This window comes from Diuraphis noxia, unplaced genomic scaffold (assembly GCF_037042655.1).
Source record: "Diuraphis noxia isolate RWA-SAM2 unplaced genomic scaffold, SU_Dnox_SAM2 contig0001, whole genome shotgun sequence".
NCBI classification, from domain to species: Eukaryota; Metazoa; Arthropoda; class Insecta; order Hemiptera; family Aphididae; genus Diuraphis; species Diuraphis noxia.
The window spans coordinates 39202404-39225546 of record NW_028301711.1 but is presented as its reverse complement, the minus strand read 5'-3'; the positions used below and the strand labels follow the sequence as shown (position 1 = coordinate 39225546).

The following is a 23143-nucleotide window of genomic DNA, read 5'->3' as shown; positions in this document are numbered from 1 at the left end:
TGAATTGTATTTATTGATGTTATATGTTAAAAACTTTCAATGAAAGTGTTTGACATCAAAATAAATAAATATTATATATATGATGTACAATGTAAATAAACACAATATTTTATTATTTTAGTGTCGATCGATCATGTTTGTTGTTATAACCTTATAATACCTACGCAGAAAATACTAGTACAAAACTGTCAAAACTGATATCTATATTACAGGGTTTATTTTAAAAATATGTTTATAAATCTCCAAAAGTTTATTTTTTTATAATATTTACGACTAATTTACGTTGTATATTTTAGCACGATCTATTAACAAAAAACTACATAATAATGAATGTATTTTAAAATTTTTTTACTGCATATTTTTGCATATTCTTAAGCATTTTAATTTATACTCGACGGTTTAATTTTAACCTATTTTTAGCAAATTCATAACTTTTTTATATTAACAACGTAACCTAGGTCATCTACTATCATCAGTTTATTCTCTGTTGTCTCAAGTCGTGAACACATTTTAATTAAGCTTTAATTTAAATTATTATTCACACAGTGGATTATTATATTAATTCCCAGATTATTGATAGTGAAATCGAAATGAATATTGTAATGAAAATAAAATAAATAAATAGATTAAAAACGGCTGTAATTCCAGTCAATTATTTATATACTTTTAAGTGCTAAAAAGCACTTTAAAGACTTAAAAAAGCCTTTATTGTTTTGAGAGAACGCCAAACGCTCATGAATGTCTCTGTCTTACAAACGTGCAATAAAACAAATTTGAATTTTAAGTCCACAATACGAAAAGTGGCCCTGGACCGTCACGAACCTGACGGCCGTTTCATCTCGGTGGATTCCGATGTGCGTGGCACGGCAACAGCCACGCCGCAAGCAATAACAAACGGTATAGATTGAGAACCCATAGCTATCGGGTAGAGTAAGCAATATGGGTCGCGGTACTCAAGGATCACTTTTTATGTCACGGACTTTAGCGAAACCATTGTGTTGTAAACTTTAATATTATAATGCATTTATACATTGTTAAATTTAAAGTAATAATATAATCTAGAACACCTGGTAGATTTGTGTTGATATTTTAATTTTAAAGTGAATTAACAGTACTTAAAAATTATTATATTTTACATACATATATAGTAAATAGTTACAATTCATTATAAATTAAATTAAAATAATAAGATAAACCCTAGATTTTGTTACCTTTAAGTTCAGAAGAACAACCGGGATTTTTTCAAGGGGTGGGGTCCAAGAAGGCAAGAACTATAAATCTGTTGCTATCGTAATATATAAGAAATACTGCAAATATAAGTATTTTATATATAAACGCAAAAATTAATCACTAGTCTAAAATAAGAAAAATGTTATCAACAACTGTTATTAAAATCACCACATTATTAAACTTACAAATATTATGTTAAAATTTTGATTATTGATTATTCTTGATACACCAAGGGCAAATGGGGTGTCCAGATCTGGAGTCCACCACATTTTGCGTTACACAACTTCAATTTGAAAATAGGTAGATACATGCATTATATTTTTAAAATCAACAACGTTTATTAATTATTAAGCTTATTGTATACATCTGGATTCGGTGTCCTTTATATGACGTGTTCTCAACCTGGGGGGCGTGGTCCTTAAGGAGGTGTGAAAATTTTTTTAAAAAAACAGGAAAAATGAAAACGTTGCTGTTTTCTACGCCGTGCATTTCAGCCGGTGTGTTGATCACCTAGTGAAGGGGGGGGGGGGGGGGGGGGGGGGGGAAAGGCGTGAACTCATAAAATAGTTTGAAAGGGGGCGTGGACCTCAAAAGGTTGAGAACCCATGCTCTATATATTTCTAAAAACTACAAAGTTGTCCAGCGGCACAATTAAAAAATAATTTCGAGATGAGTAACATTGTTTCAATATAAATAAGAGATAAAGTATGATGGTAACAAAAAAGCAGAATTTAGCCCCAAACTCCCCGCCTGATAACGCCACGGGCGTTGTCAGAACATTTAATAAACTTAAACAAAAAATCATTGTGCTAACATTTTCGTATTAAACCATAATATGATTATAAATATTATGTTTCTACTACGGAAGTCACATTTTTTTAAATTAAATTTATTGTTTTACCATAAAATCATCGCTCTTTTTGAGTAATTTGCTTACATTCCTTTTAGCAACTTACCTAGCTGTAGTATGGTTAATGATAAACGTAGTTGAAATTACAAGTGTATCTATATATAATTATAGTTACTTAACATATTTTATCCGCTTTATTTGTTAATTTGAAACAAAATATATAACTTACACTGTTTTATAATAAATACTATTATAGTTCTTCAATCTTAATTTTTATGATAAGCAAGAAGATAATGGATTTAATACCGTTTTCGTCGAGTTTAAGATCAATACAGTGTGTTTTTGTAAGATAATGTTTTATTTTATTTTTAATTTATAACTTATATTTCTGACACTGAATTATATTTATTATATCGCCAAAAAAATATCTTCAACTGAAATTACTGAGTTAATTTTCTTACAATTTTAATCTCTATGCCTCTATGGTAGATATGTCAAATTGAAGTCGATATCTATAATATTAGGAATTTATGTCTTTTATATTCTGTATTAATATCTTATCATTGTAAGAGGTTTCAATTTTGATGTTTGAATTGAAATTAATTCGAAAATAAAACAGTTCAGACCAAAAATTCTATGAAAATCGATTTGCAATCCTATAAAATTGACTACACCTTTTAAATGGATAGGTGCAAATATTCTTATATGTAAATTTAGTGGTATCAGAAAACTCCTGACTTAAATTTGTTTGTTAATTATCATCACTCATCAATATCATAGATAGTAACTATAGAATCGGTACCAGTTGGGATGACAGTAACGTAGTGGTTGCGAGTGATAAGTAACATGGATTTCTTTAGGTTTTGAACTGGTGGTAATTGTCATGGGGTTAACGAAGAAATGTGTACTGTGTATTCTCTTATATTTATAAAACTAGACTGAATTATAATGTTAACATTATTTTAATAATTGTATTGTTATAAGGGCTTTTGAATGGTCAATACTCAATATTTAGGCAATATGAAATTTCATCGCCGAATTCGGTGCCATTGATGTTAATTCGTAAATAGTGATTAGTGTGAGTGTAAATATACAACTCCCGGGCTAGGTACCTGATCTACGGTGTATTTAATATTTATTATAATAAATCCTTCACCTTGCTATCAGTGACGTATTTATGGGAGGAGGATGCGGGATATATTCCCTGTGACCTTTTTTTCTATTTTACATGGTTGTGTATGTTCAGACGAATATTTCTTTAATATTATTAGAAACATTTTTTAGTTTACTATATTATTTAACAGTTAGTGTACTTTTAGCTGTTAAAGAAAACGCAACACATACATTTCATACATAATAAGGGTTAAAACACGTTCACGCTCTATGCATACTGATTCCTTTGTATTAATCGTGTTCATAAAAATACAATTATTACTGATTTCAGTTAAAACGATGAGTAGATTAAAATAATGTAATAAATTTATAACAAATAATAAATTTCAAGTAAGTAACATACCTACTGGCTACTAATATGTATGTAGTATAATATCTTATATGTATATGTTAGTACAATGTTGGTAACGTATTAATGATATAGAAAAATTATTATAATTTAAAGCAAAATATCGAGTAGAGAGTGTGAGGGGCAAAGATCCCCTTGAGTTAGTGAATACTGGATAAATTCATATCCCTCTCCTCAGGAAAATTCTATATACGCCTCTGATAGCGCTGCTGTTAAATATGTCAACAGTTCTCATCGATAAAAAGACGCTCTACGTGAAAATTTCTCACAACTCGTAGAGTGGTCTGATTTAAATATTTATTAATTGGTTAGAAAAATGATAATTTTGATGAGAGCGTATTGGACGTCGATTTTTTATTTCGTCGTTTAATACAAAAATAATTTAAAATAACTATAAAGTTTATGAAAATTATTGCCTATTGGTCATATTCAAAATTGTATTAAATGGCTTACAAATATAATTTTGAAAATCCAAATCCAACACGTAATGCAAGAAGTATTTCTTTTCTCTTTCAAAAATAAAAAAAAAATATCAAAATCGAATTACTCTACGAGGTACGGGAGTATTTCCTGTATGTCACGTTGTAGGGAAAAATTTGTGAGTGTGCAGATCTCTTAACGATTTTATTAGGTGTATAGTTAAATTGATAATTTTCTATGCCATAATTGTACCAATATCTTAGTTGGATGCAAAAGTCGTATAAGTGAGCAGCACCAGAAGTTGATAGTTAATGAACTGTGGTTGGTTATTAACTAATTAATCATGTTTCTTTTTTTCTTCGTGGTGTAGATGTCAAACTAAAATCCAAGTCCATTTAGTCGAAAACTAGTGCTGCGTGCCTGCATATATAGTCACGTTTTCTCTTTGTTTTTTTGTTAGTTTCACATTTTTATTTTTTTTTTTATGAAAAGCAATGGGAATTTCTTACGTCCCAGTAATCAAACTCAAAGTTGAAGTTTAAAGCAAATTATCTACTCCAATACACACTCAGGTCATTATATATCCAATAATTTTCTAGCTTAAAACCTAAAAATAACTGTATACGAATATACAAATTTTAGTTTTCAACAGTAAAATTAAATATTATACATAGATGAAAATACTATTTTATTGATATTCATAAAATTTTGGATAATATTTTGAAAATGTAATATGATTGATTGGTGCTCTCTAAATCCAAACTAATTTAATTAATAATCTAATCAATTTAATTGGTAATTTTTATAATTATAAATTATGCTAATATGAACATAACTATATTTTATACGTTGTATGAGAACGTTGTGATTCTATTTAATAGTTGATGAATAAAACTATTCTTACTCCCTAGTATTCTTGTTTAAGCAAGAATTATTAAATCAGAAATAAATGTGGCATAATGAATTGTTTGAAAAATTAATACATTTTACTCTGAGTTTTTTAATATATAAAATGTGTATAAATATAATATTTTTAATATTAATTGTAACGATTATTAATATTTTAAGCTACGATATCCTTAAAAAAGGATTCATACTCATTCATAATTTTTATTTCTGTTCAAAGCGCTAAAATAAAGTTTATCAAGTAGGAGCTTTTTTAATATTTAACATTGCGGTAATATACAGATTTTATTATCCTTGCACCATTTTAAATTAGTAAATATTTCTGGATCTGGAACAATTATATAATTTTAAATAAGATCAAAAATATTTCAATATATACAAATAATATATTATAATAACAATAATTAGTTAACACAAGATATCATAAAAGTTTACAATTATAATTCCGTAGAAGCACTATACTTGGAGAAATTGTGTTACTTGAAGAATAATTTATATTTTTTAGTTTACTAGAGGCACAGCAGTAGTTGTATGATAATACAATTTTTATTACCTATCTACACAACATTTTTATTAAAACCCTGCTTCCTTTTGATTCATGTTCTAAGTTAAGCTAATGAATATTTTTAATAATTAAAAAGTAGTATGAACCACATTTCTAAGAAACTTAGATAATGACACATCAATTTTTTTTTATAATACATGATTAAAAATTGTTTTGGTATAGATATTATGTGTAGTTTCTATTTATAAGCCAAATTACTAAAACTTTAAAAGTTACAGTTACTTTTTGAACTAAACGTAACTTATGAGTCTTCTCACTATAATTAATTATTGTTAATTTTATTTTAGATATTATGAAGTATTTATACTAAAGATAATGACTGAACCACCAATCACATATTTTGTTGGCTATATAAAAATAATATAAAATCAAATATGTGAGTTTGAACGTTACTTAAGAACTTATTTATGTATTTAAAGTAAGACTAAACTTTTGCAACTAAAATCATAACTCTACATGACCGTTGTTATGAAGATAAAGGTACCTACTACGTTAAAGTAAAAATTTGGACCAAGTATGGCACTTCTACGAAACTACGACAAAGCGGAAACTTATTAATTATAATTATCGATATTTAGTGTTCATAAAAATATATATAAATAAAAAATAAAATATCATAGGTGTATAAAAATAAATTGCTTAAATTCATAAGGTATTTTTTTTTTTAAATAAAATATACATATAATAAATTGTTTAATTATATGGTAAAATGAAAAAATCTAAAGAGGTATAAAAAAGTAAGTAAAAAATCACAATATTTCTGATCGAATAGTTTTGTCATACAATTGAATTTACTTTCAGCAGTTGTTTGACTAGAGTTATACGTTGTATAAAATGATTAAATTATGATTCACATCGAAGAAATAGTACCTATAACTTTAAAATTTATAAATTATTTTAAATTAAGTATTTAAAAAAATAATATAAAAATAATAAATGAGCGAATATTATTATGTACACAGTAATACTTTTAATTTATTACTAGAAATTCTAAATAGGCATCAACCTCAATGGCAACTGAAAATTACGTTTTAGAAACAAATAAAAAATATTTATTAAAAATCGGTGTCGTAGTCGGGGTGATACTGCTGAGGTGGTTTCCTCGGTCCAGTAGTATAAGAAGCGTTAGGATTATGATGAGAGCTTGCATAATGATGATGTGATCGTGGATTTGAAACAGACGTAGCTTCTCGGTGATAATGTCGTCTCTCAGCTCCGTAACCACTTGGATCTGTGCCGTAACCATAACCACTACCACCAGTATAATATCCAGTTTGAACTGGTGTTAATGTCTGAGGTGATAGCGCGGTTGACCGCCAACTATCATAGTGCCCATTATGTTGTGTATCTCGATGCTGTAATTAATACATTTTTATTAGACACATATACAACAAATAATAATTTAAAACTGCATTGTATAAATATTTTATTAACAGTAAGCTCAAACCTTTTTCCCTGCAATATTTGATGGAACTTTGACTTTTTCATGGTCATGGTCGGACCAAACCGCATCCATATCGTACAATCGATCCACGTCTTCCAAATCGTCTTCATCTAATATCATCATGTCATCATCAATCGCATAATTATCATAACCATATGAACTAATATTATAGTTGGAATTGGAATGGGACGGTGGATGATGCATCATATGACGACTTCCAGTAGTTGGACCATTTTTACCCGTGCCATAAATATGTTGATTTTGGTCATCAGACATCATGGATGTTTGTAGAGTGGGTGGAGGTACTTTTTTATTGTTTTTATTACGACTTACGAGCTGTAAAATGTATTAAGACAATATTAAAACGTTGATATTTCCTTAATATAATATTTAAAAAATATGTAAATACCACTGTTATGCCAAATATTAAAACAAAAAGTAATGAAGCAAGGCCAATAACCATGACAGCTACAGCCCATTGTGGTAACCATGCATCATCAGTTCCAGCGGTTGCTATCACACTTCTGGTAGGTTTAGGCAATACTGATAAAAAAATAATAATAATAATAATAATAATAAATATTAGTTATACTATGATAAACGATATTACGGAATTTTTATTTACCAATAAAATCTGTACGTGCTGGATCAACAGTAAACCTTCCTAATTTTAAATAAAGCCCTTCATAATCACCACTATTCCCGTATTGTAATGGTTGTGCGGAAGATCCTAGATTTCCTTCTTTTTGTAATGTTTCATGAAATAGACGCCGAATGTCAGCGGTACTAACTGTACGTCCCAGTTGATTGAGCTGTACGAAGAAATCAACAAGAATCCCAGCATTTTTATCAGGTTTTCCATTGCTGATTGCATTACTTCCAGGACTAGTACACAAATTTAAATTATTTGTTGAAATAACTCAACATTTTTTATATAATTTGGTAAGTTACTAATAATGATAAATGATTATATACCTACATAACAATTTATCATTTTATTTTAATATAGACTTATTAAGTTTTAAGTTAAATTAATCAGCAACTAAAATATTTTAAAAACTTTAACTGAAATAAATATTAAATTTGAATTAATTTAGAACTTAATCACGCTATAATTTTTATCACGAGTAATCAATTAAATATAAATAAAAAACTAGTCTTTATTACTTTAATTATTATACCTTTATTTTTTTATATATTAAAATAATATTTATGTTAATAGTTAACACCTAAAACTTTTTTACAATTTGTTTACTTGAACATAATTTATAGACATACCTGAATGAATCGATGGTTATTGTCTTATACCATTTGCTCAATGCAGGTGATTTACTGTATACTTTATCTAGCTATAAAATTAATTTAAAAATGTAAGATATTTATTCTATAGTAATATTTAATTAATATTATATATTTACTTGAGTTTCAATTTCACTAGCTAGTAACCTCCATTCTGCAGTATTGTGGTCTAATAACTCGGGTACCCATTTCTCTGATCCAGAACCAACTATTCGCACTGTTCCAACAAGTTCACATACTGAATCACTTTCAGAACATTGGCCGGGTGTTGTTGTGGGAGGTGGTTTCATAGTAGTTGTTGTTGTAGTCGTTGTAGTGCTAGTAGTTGGCTCTAGAGTAGATGTCATAGCAGCTAATTCAGCTGCTTTAGACTGTAGTAATAATTTTTCGATAGATAATGGAGTTGTTGATGGAGTAGACCAGCCAGTAAACTCAGTTACAACCCTGAAAATTTGATTGAATTGTATTTATTTAAGTACAACATAAAACAAACAAACAACTTTAAATTATTAAATATAAATTATAATTACCTAACTGGCCATCCCTTCTGAATAGTGGGTGCCACAGTAACTGCAGCTTGCATTTTTTTACTTGAAGGTAATGGTTTCCTGGTTCCAGAGCTATTTGTTCCTTTTCCACTATTGGGGAAAACTATTCCTGATGTACTGCTAGTGATCGTTGTTGTTGTCGTTGTTGTTGTTGTTGGAGTAGTTGACGGAACGTCGGTCGTTGGAACAAATGTTGTCATAACCGATTCTTGATCTTTGTTTTTATTAGAGATTTCAACATTTTCAGTTGGTAGTTTAAATCCTGGTGGTAATAAAGAAGGAGACAAAACTTCGACTGGTTTAATAGCATCTTCTAATTTAAATCCTGGTGGTAAAAGTGAAGCTAATGCCGATGAATCATCAACAAATTTAATGTTCAAACCCGATGATTTTGCTTTTACTGTAGTTGTACTGGGTGTAGTATTAGTAGAAATACTACTACTACTACTACTAATATTAGTATTTTTTGGTTGAAGGCTACTAATATTATTAGTAACTGGAGGTGGTATTTCAGTTGTAGATGTGGTTGTAATAGTCTTAGATTTATAAGCTGGAGGTGGCTTTGGGCTAAATCCAGCTGGAAGTAATCCACTAGTTAATAAATCATCAAACTTAACAGAATCTATTAAGCTTTTTTTCTTTGCCGGTTTGACTGTGCTAGTTGTAGTAATAGAAGATACAGTAGAAGTTCTCTGTTTTGAAGGTACGAATTTTCGAACAAATGTTGTTTCTTTATCAGAGTCATCAGATTCTTCTTCTTTTTCTTCTTCTTCTTTATCCTCATTCTCGTCTTCTTCTTCTTTTTCAGATTTTGTAGTAGTACTACTAGGAGAACTGGTAGTACTAGAAGACATAGTAGTGCTAGAAGACATGGTAGTGCTAGAAATGCTAGAAGTGACATTGTTACTTGTAGTAATTGGTGGGCTCATCGTGCTTGTTAGAGTCTTAGTTGTTTTTTCAGTGGCCGAAGTTTTAAACGATGATATAATTTCATCATTTCGTTTATCATCGTTATTACCACTACTCTGCATATCCGTCAAAATACGGCTGCCATTATTTGTATTTGAAGAGCTACCATACAATATACCATTTGAAAGTTCCGATTGAACTCTATCTAATTTATCAATAATACTTTCTACTGTTGTTGTGCTAGTAGTTGTTATAGCAGGTTTGTTATTAAACCTGTGTTTAGTTGTAGGACTAGGTGCTGTTGACGTAATTGACTCTTGGGCAGTATTATTCTTATTTGTTCCACCCCCTACCATTGATGACGATGATGAGACTGATCTACTAGTTTGTACACTTGCGACTACAACCCAACTTTCAGTAGTTGCTATTGAACTATTATTATCTTTTTTATTTATTGTTACCGCAGACGATTGATTTACCAATGGAAGTTTGGTCTGTTTTTTATTTAATGGTAATTCAGTTGTTGTATAAGATGTGGTTGTGTGTTCTATATCCTCATATTCTTCATATTCGTCTACTATTTGATGTTCTGTAGTTGTTTTAGGAGCTACTGTAGTAGTACTTGTTGTTGTTGTTGTTGGTTTTCTAGTAGTTATGCTTTGAATTATTGCTGGATTGTTCACAATTTTTTTCATTCGTTGTTGTTGTTGTGGAATCAAAGTCGTTAAAGAATTTATTCTTGGTCTCAAAGCAGATCTCAGTGTAGTAATTGGAACTGGAGGTGGTTGTGTTGTTGTTGTGGACTTTCGTGGTTGGAATTGATGCTTCTCTCCAACAGTTTGTTCTACTTCGTCTTCCTCTTCTTGTTCATAATCTAAAGTATTCATAGTAGTAGTGGTTGTAGAAAACAAAGAAGATTTTCTACTTCTTACAGTAGTTGGTTGTTGTCTATTAACTGCCCCAGATAATGCTGAAGGTTGCTGGGGCGCAGATCGTATGGTGGTAGAAGAAGATGCTACAGCAGATAATGGACTAAATGTGGTAGGCCGCCGATTTATCACCGAACCTGAAACTACTGCAGGTTGGTTTCTATTGCGAAAAGCAGATGGTCCAGATTGTGGCCTATGTGTAGTGACTATTGGTTGAGACCACGATGATCGATCATCATTCTCATCATGTATCACGGTAAATCCAATGGCCGCTGGTTCTTGATGTTCTTCTAGGTTAACAATTGAAGATGGCTCTGGTGTAGTTATGGGTCTTCGCTTAGCTTGTTGCGGTTGACCACGTCCACGTTTTGGTGGCTGGTTTTGTCTTTGATGAACTAATTCTTCTGCATCGTCTTTTGTGTTAATTCCATCTACCGTGTCGTCACCATTTACAACCACTGATTCTACCTCAGCCGTTGTGGGATTCCACCATCTAATGGGTCCTGTAGATGGTGTGTTTCTAGAAACTGGTATAACTCCATTATTTTGAGACAAAGGACGACGAGAAGAATCACTATTGAAATTTTCTTGGCTCGATTGTTGCAATATTAACGAGGGCTGTGCACTTTGATGTTCATCAAAGTTTTCAGTGGAATCTGATTGTTCCGTACGTTGTTGTTGTAAAACAGGTCGAAATCGTTGTTGTTGAGAATTACTTGGGAAAAAATTAAACTGCTGTTGTGTTGATGGTTGTTGTTGTTGTGATGGTGGACGTTGTGGTGCTTGTTGGAAGAAAGACGGCGGTGAAACTGCATCAACGAAACCTAAAGAACCAGAATTTCTAAGTGGTTGAAACTGTGTTTGCTGTCCGTTTAAAATAAACGGTTGAACATTCGGTGGTCGTGAAAATGGTCCAGAATTTGTAAATGTTCCTGGTGGAAGCTGTTGTTGAGATGAAAAAAAACTCGATGAACTAGGATTAGGTAGTGGTAAACCGTTAGCAGAAGATAATCTACGTTGAGGAAAATTCAGGTCATCACTATTTGTATCTTCCTGAAATTGTACTCGAGGTAAAGGGAAATTTCCATTATTGGACGAAGTGGAAAAGAATCTCTGCTGCTGACCTATAAACATAAAACATTTATATTATTTTATTCCCGTTAATAGAACAATCGTGATAATTTTAATTTCTAAACAATAGCATATAACAATGGAAAAAACGTAGTTGACATTTTAAGTATGTGTATAAAACATATTGGTCAGTTACTCAGTTATAATAAAGTTATAGGTCACATCATAACATTTTTGTTAAACTTATTAAAGAACACTATTTCAAAATAATAATATACAAACTGGTAAAACGCACGTGTATTTTTTTAATAGCGGCACATAGAGAGAGTCGTGATGGAATTTCACTTGCAGGTGAAAATAATCACATCATATATTCCAGTAGTGTGTATACTGTATACATTATATGCTATGTATAATAATGATAAATTTCGCTCGTTATAAATAATATACCGTAGATGAAAATAGGTAGTTAGTACCTAATAATTAATATAAAAATAATTCATATTGTACACTTAATTTTAATTATTTTACGAAATTGAATTTATAGTTGTATATTTGATATACAAATTAAAGTGTTACCTACATTGTATTAACTATTAAGTGAATCAAAATAATTGCAAAAAGTACAAAGTTGATATCATTGTAGAATGCATATTTTTGTTTTAAAAAGTATCTCTATCATTTACGAATATTTACTTTAATTTTTTTAATGTGTACTATATAGCTTATACAAGAAAAAATGATTTATGATTTGTTTATTTTATTATTCTGCTTATTGAATATTGGTTATAAAATACATTAGTTTAAATATTAAATACACTAGCGTCACTAGGTCTACTAACCTAGGTATACAGTAGACATTGCACCCATACACAAAAAACAAATATACATTTTTTAAGGCGGAATTTTCAATGCATAATTAAACTATAGAACCATAAAATATGGAGGAATCGTTTAAGTCAAACTTCATTAATTTAACATGAAAACTAATTGAAATTAATATATTATTCATATTAATAATTAATACATATTAATAAAAATAAATTAGAAGTCACTGGTTCAAAAGGTACAATTCAATAACGTCGATAACTGTATTGAGTTATTTTCTGTAACTTGGTCTGCATATTATAAGAAATAATTATTATTTATAAATCATGAATTTTTTATCCATACTCAGCAATTATTATTAAAATATGTTATATATTGTAGGGTTTCTTACATTTAAATTTGTTTGTAATGATTATAAAGTATACTAGTTAAGATAAAAATTTTTTTTCATGAAATCGGGAAATTAAATTGAAAGTTTGAAGTATTGCATATTTTGTTATGTTCTACATCAAATAGCAAAGTAAGCAGGATTTTGCGTGATTATTTTCTCATACTTGCATACCATTCCTCCCAGTCCTCCCCCCCCCCCATAATTTTATTCATATATTTAATAGCATTTTTCAGTATTTTAATTGCCTAATATTCATATGTATAGTTTGAACAGTTTTGGTGTACATAGGTCCCAATAAAACTAAAATTAATAACATAAACTTATAAGTTATACAACAGATATATAAGAAAAATTATTTATTATATGTTAGTTTAAATATTAAATAATAGTTTATTGCCTCGTTATAAATGATTGAACAGAATTAATGAAATATTTTACAATTTCGGTAGTTTAAACTTAAATCTATTTCATTAGATTTTCATATAAGCACCCGATAAATAAATCTTGCTACAAATACAAAGTAATAAAGAGTTTATACCTAATTTTTATTAAACAAAAATTATTTACATTTATTATTTTATTGATGATAATCAAAAATATTCAATGATCTTATAATTAATAACACATTTCTTTCAAAAATCATTATATTAATAGGTTATTATGTAACTAGGTACTATAACTTATGTTTTATGTATCTATAGTTATAAATACTTATAAACTTAAGTATTTATGAAAAATGGTAATGATTTTACAGATAATATATATATTATATTATTTATCATACTTATTGTTATTAATATTTGAATTTATAACTATAACTATGTTCATGGTTATTCAGAAATTAAAGATAACAAATTCAAAATGAGTGGCAAATAATATCAAAATATTCACACATTATTCTGTTGTTATCATAAATATTAAATATTAATAGTTTACCCAATATAACTTAAAATTACCAGGTAACAATAAATTATAATTATAATTATAAAAACTCATCATTTCTATCTAATAATAATAAATATTTAAAATTTACTGCCAATCCTGGTTTTTAAAAATACCTTCAAAGTTGTTTTTTTTTATAATGTAATTATTTATTTTATAACATTTGTATGAGTTTTTAAAAATACTGTGTTATATTATAGGTAATTAAAAAATTTGCCGACATAATAAAAACAATAAATCACCTACTATTTTTAAATTGAATATTATAAAACTTTATTTACAAGTTGATCACATTATTGTGTTAATTCTGTGATAGTAATTTCACGCAAATTATGAATTCCTATTGGTGTTTTCATTATGAGACTACACTGTGATGACGGATCTAAATTTCACAAGCTAAATCACATTTATGTGTAGAAAGCTGAACATGCCACCTATCAGACGAAATTCCAAAATAATTATAATATGAGAAAATAAAAATAAAACGTTTTTAAATTTAAATAAACACGTCAAAATAAATAACAAGATTTAGTTAAAAAATAACTTGTTATTATTTCATTGCTCCTATAATATACCTACTATATAGCTATTTATATCACTATATATAACAACACACTTTTGGTGATAATGAAAATAGATATTGAAATGAAAAAAATAATATCTATATTTAAGGACACACAAGTTATGAATATGTATAGAAATATATCATTATAATAAAAACTTAAGTAGTTAACTAGAAGATAAATAATCTGAATGATAAACTATAAGTAGATATATTAGATTTTTGATAAGCGGTGATGACTGATTTTGGTAATTTATAGTGAAATATGAAAAAAAGACTTAGGTATTGACAATGTTGCAATAATTCGAAACTTAATAATTATTAATATCAATATCAAAAAAAAAAAACATTTTATAACATTTAATTCTAAGTTATTTATTTTGTATAATATATTTAGTTACTTACTTTTACAATATAAATTAAGAAATTTGAATGAAATATAATGATAATGATAATAATCATTATTATTGTTATTATTACAGTTGCCCTATATTATTAAATACCAAGTGAAAGTGCGATTGGCGAAGGTTACTGCATCACCGCACAAACAAATTTTTAACAACAACGGTGCGACTGTTATTATTAAACTTTATACGCATACCAGTTAAATTGCAGTATAATATAATATTAATATATTACCTATTATTATTCATATAGACTTTATATAATACCAAACCTAGCTATTGTTAAAATTACAAAATACTGTTTAGTTTTAAATTACTTTTAAAAGATGTAAATGTCGATAGCACGTGCGTTCATAATAGAAAAATGTAACCCCCGAGATATTTTATAATATCTTATAACAACAGAAAAACGCAAGATGAAAATGATAATAATGGATGATGATTGTATATCGATTTCAAATGAACTGGCTGAATAAAAAAATCTAAATCGATTTTCAGAATGACCGCATGCTGGCGTGAAATAGATAGGTAATATATAGCTGATAGTATGATAGGATATTTCCGACCACCCAAAGACGATTATAATAAAATAAAATCAACGACTTTAGTTATTACAATCGCGGAGCAATTAAAACGGCTCGCTGGTCACAGCCGGAATTAATTGTTCTTGCCTCTGTCTCGGTTTATTATGAATTATTATATTATATTACAATATTCAACTCCGTTGTGTATTATATGAAATAACGGCAACCAAAATCCCTTAATGCGAAATCCTAATAACAATAATAATTAATACTTTTAACGGTTTAATGTTCAGCGTAGACACATGTTTTTGACCTTTTTTTTTAGTTCAACTGACATATTATATAATATCTAAACAATAATACAATACAAAATACATTATACATTTCTAATGGAATGATATAATAATTTCAGGTTACTTAGAATTTATCATTTACTAAATTTCGTTGGTTTTTTTCCAATAGATATTCATTATAAATGAAAAGTAAAGCAAATAAATTAAAGTAGGTAAATCCTTAAATGTTGAGTTACAATCATTTAAAAAGGAAATTTTTGTATTTCACAACAGTTAAAACCACTTAAGAGTGTTTGGTTAGTTTTTATAGTGGCCAAGGCTGTTCGGTTATGAAAGATAATTACTTAATATTTAAATTGTATTAATAATATTACTGTAAACTGGTACTAATATCATGTTATACGTTAATTTAGACATTTTAGATTATTTTGTTAATTAATAAATTTTACATCCAGAATTATCGCGACATCATGTGCTATAGTTTTTTTTTTACTTAACATGTATATATTATACTTATCCACGTGACGTAAATTTTAAATATATTATGATTGCATTTAAAAACTTAGAAAAATTAAAACTACTTATTTTATAAGTTATCAATCTACGTATTCACATTTAGTTTAAATTAATAACATTGAATTATATAAATGTGTATGTTTACTATGCTCACCTCAGTACACCGATAACTCTTATTTTTTACGAAAAACATTTTCTACTCTAAAATGTTATCATATTATGAATAATTTAATATAGATCTAGGAAAATGTAAGAACGCAAACACCTTTATTCACCTTTAAGTTTAGCAACACCGAAATGGAATGATTAAATTGATCTAATAAACTTGTGTCAAGACTGATTCGACTGACAGTTATAAAGTAAAGATAATACATTCTTACGTTTTTACAAAAATAATTTGTACATTTTATCAACATCTATCATCTTTTATTTCATCTAACCACTTGTGTCAATTATACCGGATTGTTATGGCAATCGCCAATCTATAACGTAATTTGCGATCAGATCTGAGGAATAACAAAGAAACCTGTTTTTCGTCTTTTCTTATAACATAATATTATTAATATTATAATACATTGAATGCTGTTAAACCTAAAGTAACAACTCGTTATTAAATCGTAAAATATACGTAAATATTCTATTTGAAAAAAAAAATAATTAGAATAAAAATATGTTACCTATACATAATCAGTTGGATGACTCAATAGTAGGTAGGTACCCACTGCATTGCATTGTGGTGAACACATTTGAATTCAGCGGAAGCGACAAAAGAAAGAAAAAAGATTTATTTAAAAATTGTTAGTTATTGCTATTTATTAAAGTAAAATGCAAGTAGGTACATAAAGAATTTTTTTTTAGAAAATGTACAAATTTTTTGCAATCATTGTCGGAACGTAATGAATAATTAACTGTCCCTACCTATATTAAAAGTTATAACATAACCAATGTAATATTAATATTATACTTCGCCATTTAATCAAATAAAATCCTATACCCTAGACGACGACGACGATGATATCATCGCAATTATCATCATAGTCTCAGTGTCCCTATACACATTAACCTGTGCAAGGCATTCTTAACTGCGACGACGGACCGATTTATAACCGTGGGTATAATTTTAAAACAGACTTAATATACTTAAATCGATACACAGTCATTTTAGGCCTGGAGGTATTCGAAGAACGCATTAAAGCGTTTCCTTCATTCATTTTTAATGTTTTACTATACGCGATCCCATTAGTCGGATGAATGATGGTGGCGACTCCGGGCGCGATTAAATAATGACGTTTACTTTTGAATTATTTTTTTTTCTCCAACTTTATCTACACAAACACAACACGCCAAAACACGTTACCAATGGACGATATAACTATTTATAGGTAGAAACCGAATACCTGGTCCTTGTTAGGTAAGTCGCAGCATGACGAAACGTTTTGTATTTTTTTTCCCGATTTTATTTAGAGTTTTCCGCCATCTACGTAGTTTCCTATGGACGTATAACATCGCCATTGTCGGCGTAACGCTACATATAGGTATAAAGACTTGTAGTTTATTGAAATATGTCACGACAAAATATTATGTCCATCAATGTATATTGCTCAATATATCTTTGTATCTATACCGTTTGTACGCGCGGTGTTCCTGCTTTTATTATGTCAAATACGTATTATTTTTGTGCAAATAATGCTATGTTATGTGGCGGGGGTGTGAATGGTATCTATAAACATGCCGTGTATTTATTATTACACAACAATCAGTTCGAAATTGCACAACGGATCCATTATATTACAATGGGATTACGGGCCTAAAAAAGTAACAGATATCTACGGTTAGATACAACAAACTTTTATGAGATAATCTTTGACACATTGTATTTAATGTCTCAAGCGTTCCAATAGAACATTACCCTCGAACAGTGTTGTAATGGGTACAGGTATCAAATAAAATGATATTATACCTGCATTTTAATTTATTGATGGATGTACATAAAAAGAATATGATTTTCTTCATATTACGAAAACATCACGAATAATATTTAAAAAAATAGGTACATCCAAATCCCACGGTTATTTTTTCATTTAATTATCAAAACTCAATTTAATACAACCTAAGTAACCTAGGTGCCTATAAGAAAAAAACTAGGTTTTCAGTTAACATTGATTTTATCATTACAATGTTTACAAATTTATAATATATGCGAAAGTCATATCTGTAATGTGTACAAAAAAATCAAAGAAATAATAATAATTTTTCACGTCATGTGCAATTACATAGTTGTTAGTTTGGCATTATACAATTACAAATTTACAACACATACTTAGGTACTGGAACAATAATAATTAGTAAGGCTAGGATTTTGTATAGTAGATAATTTTTTTTTTTTGCGCGCGCGCGCGTAGTGTGATAAAAAGGTAATTGTGATTTTTAAATTAATTTTATATGATTATAGTTGTTATGGAATAAAATATATTTTGATTTTTGCTTTTCCTTCTTAAATGTATTTGTTTGCTCACTTTTGCATCACTTTTTAATAATCTACACGAAAAATGTAATTTTATATATTATCTATATGTCTTCAATTATAATATTAATTATAATAATATTGGCCAGATTAGGTAACTTTTATATTATCGCTAGAAATAGGTGAAATTTTTCTATTAAGTTGTCTATATTTTTTCGTTTGTTATCAATTTAATTACATATTACTTATAGAATAGTTATCGGGACACAGATTAATGTACCTATAGTTGTAATTCAAAGTGATCATTTTAACTTTTAGATAAGAGAAAAATAATTTAAATTTGTTCCAATATTTTTCAAGTTTAAATTAAATTAATGCTTTTTTTAGCAATATTATAACTTATAATAAACGCTTATTTTCACGATTTATTTCATTACAAAATCCGAGCCCTAATTATATAAGCATTTATGGTCCGAGTGAGTAATAATTTATAACGCTTTTATATAGTCGAGTACTACTGAAACGATTTTTTCACGAAGCTAGTTCACGATGACTAATGCAGTTGGTAGTTATACTCGCAAGTCGCAGAACATGTTAGCTTAAGGTTTTAAATATTTTAAAACGCATCGAATCTAAATAGTAATAATAACTGTTTGTTCGCTCAGCCACTCGGCGCCACACGTCTTAGAGTGTCGTGCAATGCAATAATATTATCAACGAAACATAATATTAATATTATTCGTGTGGTGTTGGTTCGTATTGTAATGTGTCTAGGACTGGTTGTTTCCTGAATTCTGGAATTCCATTACCACGGACTACGGTCCACGGCCTCGCCAAGCACCTCCACCGTTACTATCGCGCAATGCCGTCGGTATTCTGTGCGAGGGCGGCCGTCGTAACAAAGTGAAAGTAAAAGTATATTGTAAATCGCATTCGATATAAAATCGTGGCAACGTCGTAACACACATACTCTTCGGCTGTATCATACACCTGCAGTGCACTATAGAGGAATGTATATTGGTACTATACAGAATATATATGCTTAAGACGGCTTGGCAACCTGGTGGTATACACTGTATAATGTTCTTAAAGTCGTTGCCGTCACGAACCAAGGACACCCGTCGCATACATGATACATATTATAGCTGTGGGGCGATGCCCATTTCATAATTAGTCGAAAATCGTTATTTATTTATTATTACTATTTATATATATATATATATATATATATATATATATATATATTTATATAAAAGATTATATTATTATGTACTGTAAAAATTGATACACTAAATGTATATCACATTATAAATTATAATCCATTATATACCTACGTAAAACTCGCCATAATTATTGTGTTACATTTATGGTTATTATGTACGAAATTGCACTGTAGGTATATATAGATGAATATTATTAAGTGTAGATACCGCATTACGTGGTGTATAATAAACAATTATTACCTGATGAATAGTTAAATGGTATACCTGCAACACACATGCTCACGATCACAGTGCACACAGTATTTTTTCTATTTTTTCTATCCGATTTTCTATGTAAAATAGTGAATTATAAATTTACAAGCGTTTGTCACTATTTCTTTATATGTTAATAGAAAAAAAAATATACACAGAAAGTCTTTCTTGGATTAACGACTAGGGAAATCATAAAATATTTAGTATATTCGGTAATGTTAAATATGAAATACAAACGAAAAGTTGGATAATTCTTTTGTCAGCGGATTGTCTGGTATCTATCGCATTGGATCAGACCAGTCTGAACAAATTACTAGTCCTGAGAAAAATTTTAAATTCTAGGGGCTTTTTCAATATGATTTTTGGTGGGTTGTGGCTTATATTTTTTACTCATCACTTTAAATTTTTGGACAATCTCATCTAGATTTATTTTGTCATTTAACTAACTCTGCATAGATACTCTATTTTATTTAATGTTGTACAAAAATTGTTGTCTTTAAATATTCAATTCATGAACACACCATGTTATTATAAGCAGTCTGCAAAAAAATACTATATATTTACTGACTAAGTATAAATTTACAATTGAATTAATTGTTATCTATTACATATTACTAAAAACTCTTATCAAAATGTAAAAAAATGGCTTAAACAAGAATTTACAAAAAATTTCTGGACTTATTTTAAGACTTGAATAATATTGTGTTGTGTTATTTTTATTTTAAGGTTTTAAAATTTAACGAATTTACTTTTTATTTGTGTATACAAATTGTAGCCAGATCAGTCTTTTGAAATAGTTTAAAATTATTTTGAGTTTAGAAAAGTTACTTTCGGCAGACGCTGAGGTTAGTGGTACTACTAATGAGATTCTAAGAGAAATTTCACATTATTAGGAAATGCACTAGGCATCCTCTTTAAGAAAGTCAGTGCTTGTACTGCATTAGTATTTTGAAAAAGTAACATCTCATCATTACTTCAAAAGCAATTATATCACAAGAATCATCAACACTTGAATAGTTCTGAAAAACCAAGAAGTTTTTCCTCAAGCCTTCGTTATAGTTATTGCTTAATTTCAGTAAAGTTTCATAAAAACCAAACAAAGAATCGGAAACATCGACTGGTAAAACCGTTTGATAAATTAGGTAATAAATATGACTCTTATTGTTTACATGCAATAATTATTTCCATTTATTTTTTGCCATATTGCAATATTATGAATTCGACGCCCTTCTAACTTCTAAAAGTGAGGTTGACGTTTGCTCCACTTGTCCCCCCCCCCAGAGTTGTCCAAGCAATAGCTAAGAAAACATTATCAGCTTAATTGTATATATATATATATATATATATATATATATATATTGTATATAATTTAAGAAACTAATAGGTAATCAATTAAGAAGTATGAGAATTTGAAATACTTACAAAAGATACTTATGAGATCTTTTTACAGTAATTTAAAATAAATAAGGGTAGCTTATTGATATTATTTAAATTATTTTATCTACACTTTGTAATATTGTATCATAAATTACTACAGTAAAGGAAAATACCTGAATATAATTATAAAACCCGTTAAATATAATTTAAAACTTTCATATATATAGTTATAATACCTGATCACTGATCAGTGACCACAATATTATAATATGTTCAATTATTTAACTAGAAACTAGTATTATATTATAATTATCTTAAAAATATAATTATTACAAGCGGTAAAAAGAAGTACAACGTACCTTGAGCGCCTGTTTTTCCCGTAAAAGTCAGTAAAGTAGCAGAGAGGATGATGACCAATACCGACATTGTTGAACTGTGTTCTGGACAAACTGCGTTTGGTTTCATACTTATAAACAGAACTTGGAGCACGTCATGCAACAAATATCATGCACAGGTGTATTCCTCAATTCCAATGAGGAATCTAGTAGGTACATTTTATGGTGCAGATTATTTCGTCATGAGTTTATGATGACGGTGACACCACCTGCATTTCTGTGAGGCGATCGTTTGTCGGCGAGCATTATAAACTGATGTGTCAGCGACAATGACCTTATATCGACTTCTGGAACTATTGACCACGGATGATGCTGACAATACTGATAATACGACCAATTCAAATTTTAAATTAGGTACATACAAACAGAAACCGTTTTTCGTTTTAAGAAAGCTGCAAGCTCACTAACACGTATGTCGATTTAATGACTTTGATATTAAATAAAAAGAAAACGGAGACAAAATATCGGTTATTATTAAAATATTTTCTTACGATTGATGTTTGATGTATACAGTGGAGTGGTTATTTCTTGCTCAGTAAAGTATTTTTGATTTCGCTCCTACAATGTACTTATTTTTGTAAGAATAAATTCACACTATAGTTACATTCGAAACATGCGCAGAAAATATAACTGATAACATAAAAGCTAAGTATTAACTATTATTGTTTGATAAAACAAAACGTGTAGAGAAAGCGCGAATATTATTGAATTAAACAAATATTTACCGTCTCGTCATGTGCGCTGAAAAAACTTCTTTGGATCACCGTACGCTAGCTAAGACTGTAGAGTCAATGCCTGTATGGTGTAATGGTCTTACGCGGCGGTGACGGTGGAAGTGGAGGTGGCTGTGGCTGTGGTGGTGGTGGTGGCCGTCGAGGCCGAAACGTTGTGTAACAGCGTCACACGCCTTCGCTCTATCTTCGTTCGGTCGCCGACGTCGAGAAATGAAAGGAGAAGGAGTGTTCAGGTATCTGCTGGTATATAATAATATAAAATTATTATATCGATATTATTACTATAATGTTGCCGAATATACGTAATACAACGACAAAAGCTTTCAATCTGAGCAGAAAAGGCTGCTGAGGTGTCGATGGTGGTAGTGAGTCTTGTCGGACCGATGCTACTAACCTTTGCTGTAGTTTAAACTTAATAATAGGTACCTAATATTATTTTCTGTAGGCACGCGTCAAGAACTACAAGTCGAGTATCATAGCGATATTAATATATTATTATGAGTATGACAGATTGTCCAGCGCGCGATAAGTGTAATTGTATCTCA

General features: G+C 29.1%; 1 protein-coding gene across 3 annotated transcripts; it reads right to left on the bottom strand.

Annotated features, from left to right (window-relative positions):
* Positions 1–5294: 5294 nt before the first annotated feature.
* LOC107172360 (uncharacterized) lies at positions 5295–22807 on the bottom strand. Of its 3 annotated transcripts, XM_015522808.2 has the most exons (10): positions 22590–22807; positions 22356–22494; positions 21829–22185; positions 8767–11746; positions 8356–8680; positions 8216–8286; positions 7563–7822; positions 7347–7480; positions 6941–7273; positions 5295–6848 (listed from the first exon to the last, which is right to left on the bottom strand). In XM_015522808.2, exons 3-10 carry the CDS (start codon positions 21932–21934, stop codon positions 6549–6551), a joined length of 4509 nt encoding a protein of 1502 aa, XP_015378294.2. In that variant the 5' UTR covers positions 21935–22185; positions 22356–22494; positions 22590–22807; the 3' UTR covers positions 5295–6548. The 3 variants fall into 3 exon arrangements, with proteins under 3 accessions (XP_015378294.2, XP_089086729.1, XP_015378360.2); XM_089230603.1 differs by having other exon boundaries at positions 21829–22157; positions 22356–22807; XM_015522874.2 differs by lacking the exon at positions 22356–22494.
* Positions 22808–23143: the final 336 nt, after the last annotated feature.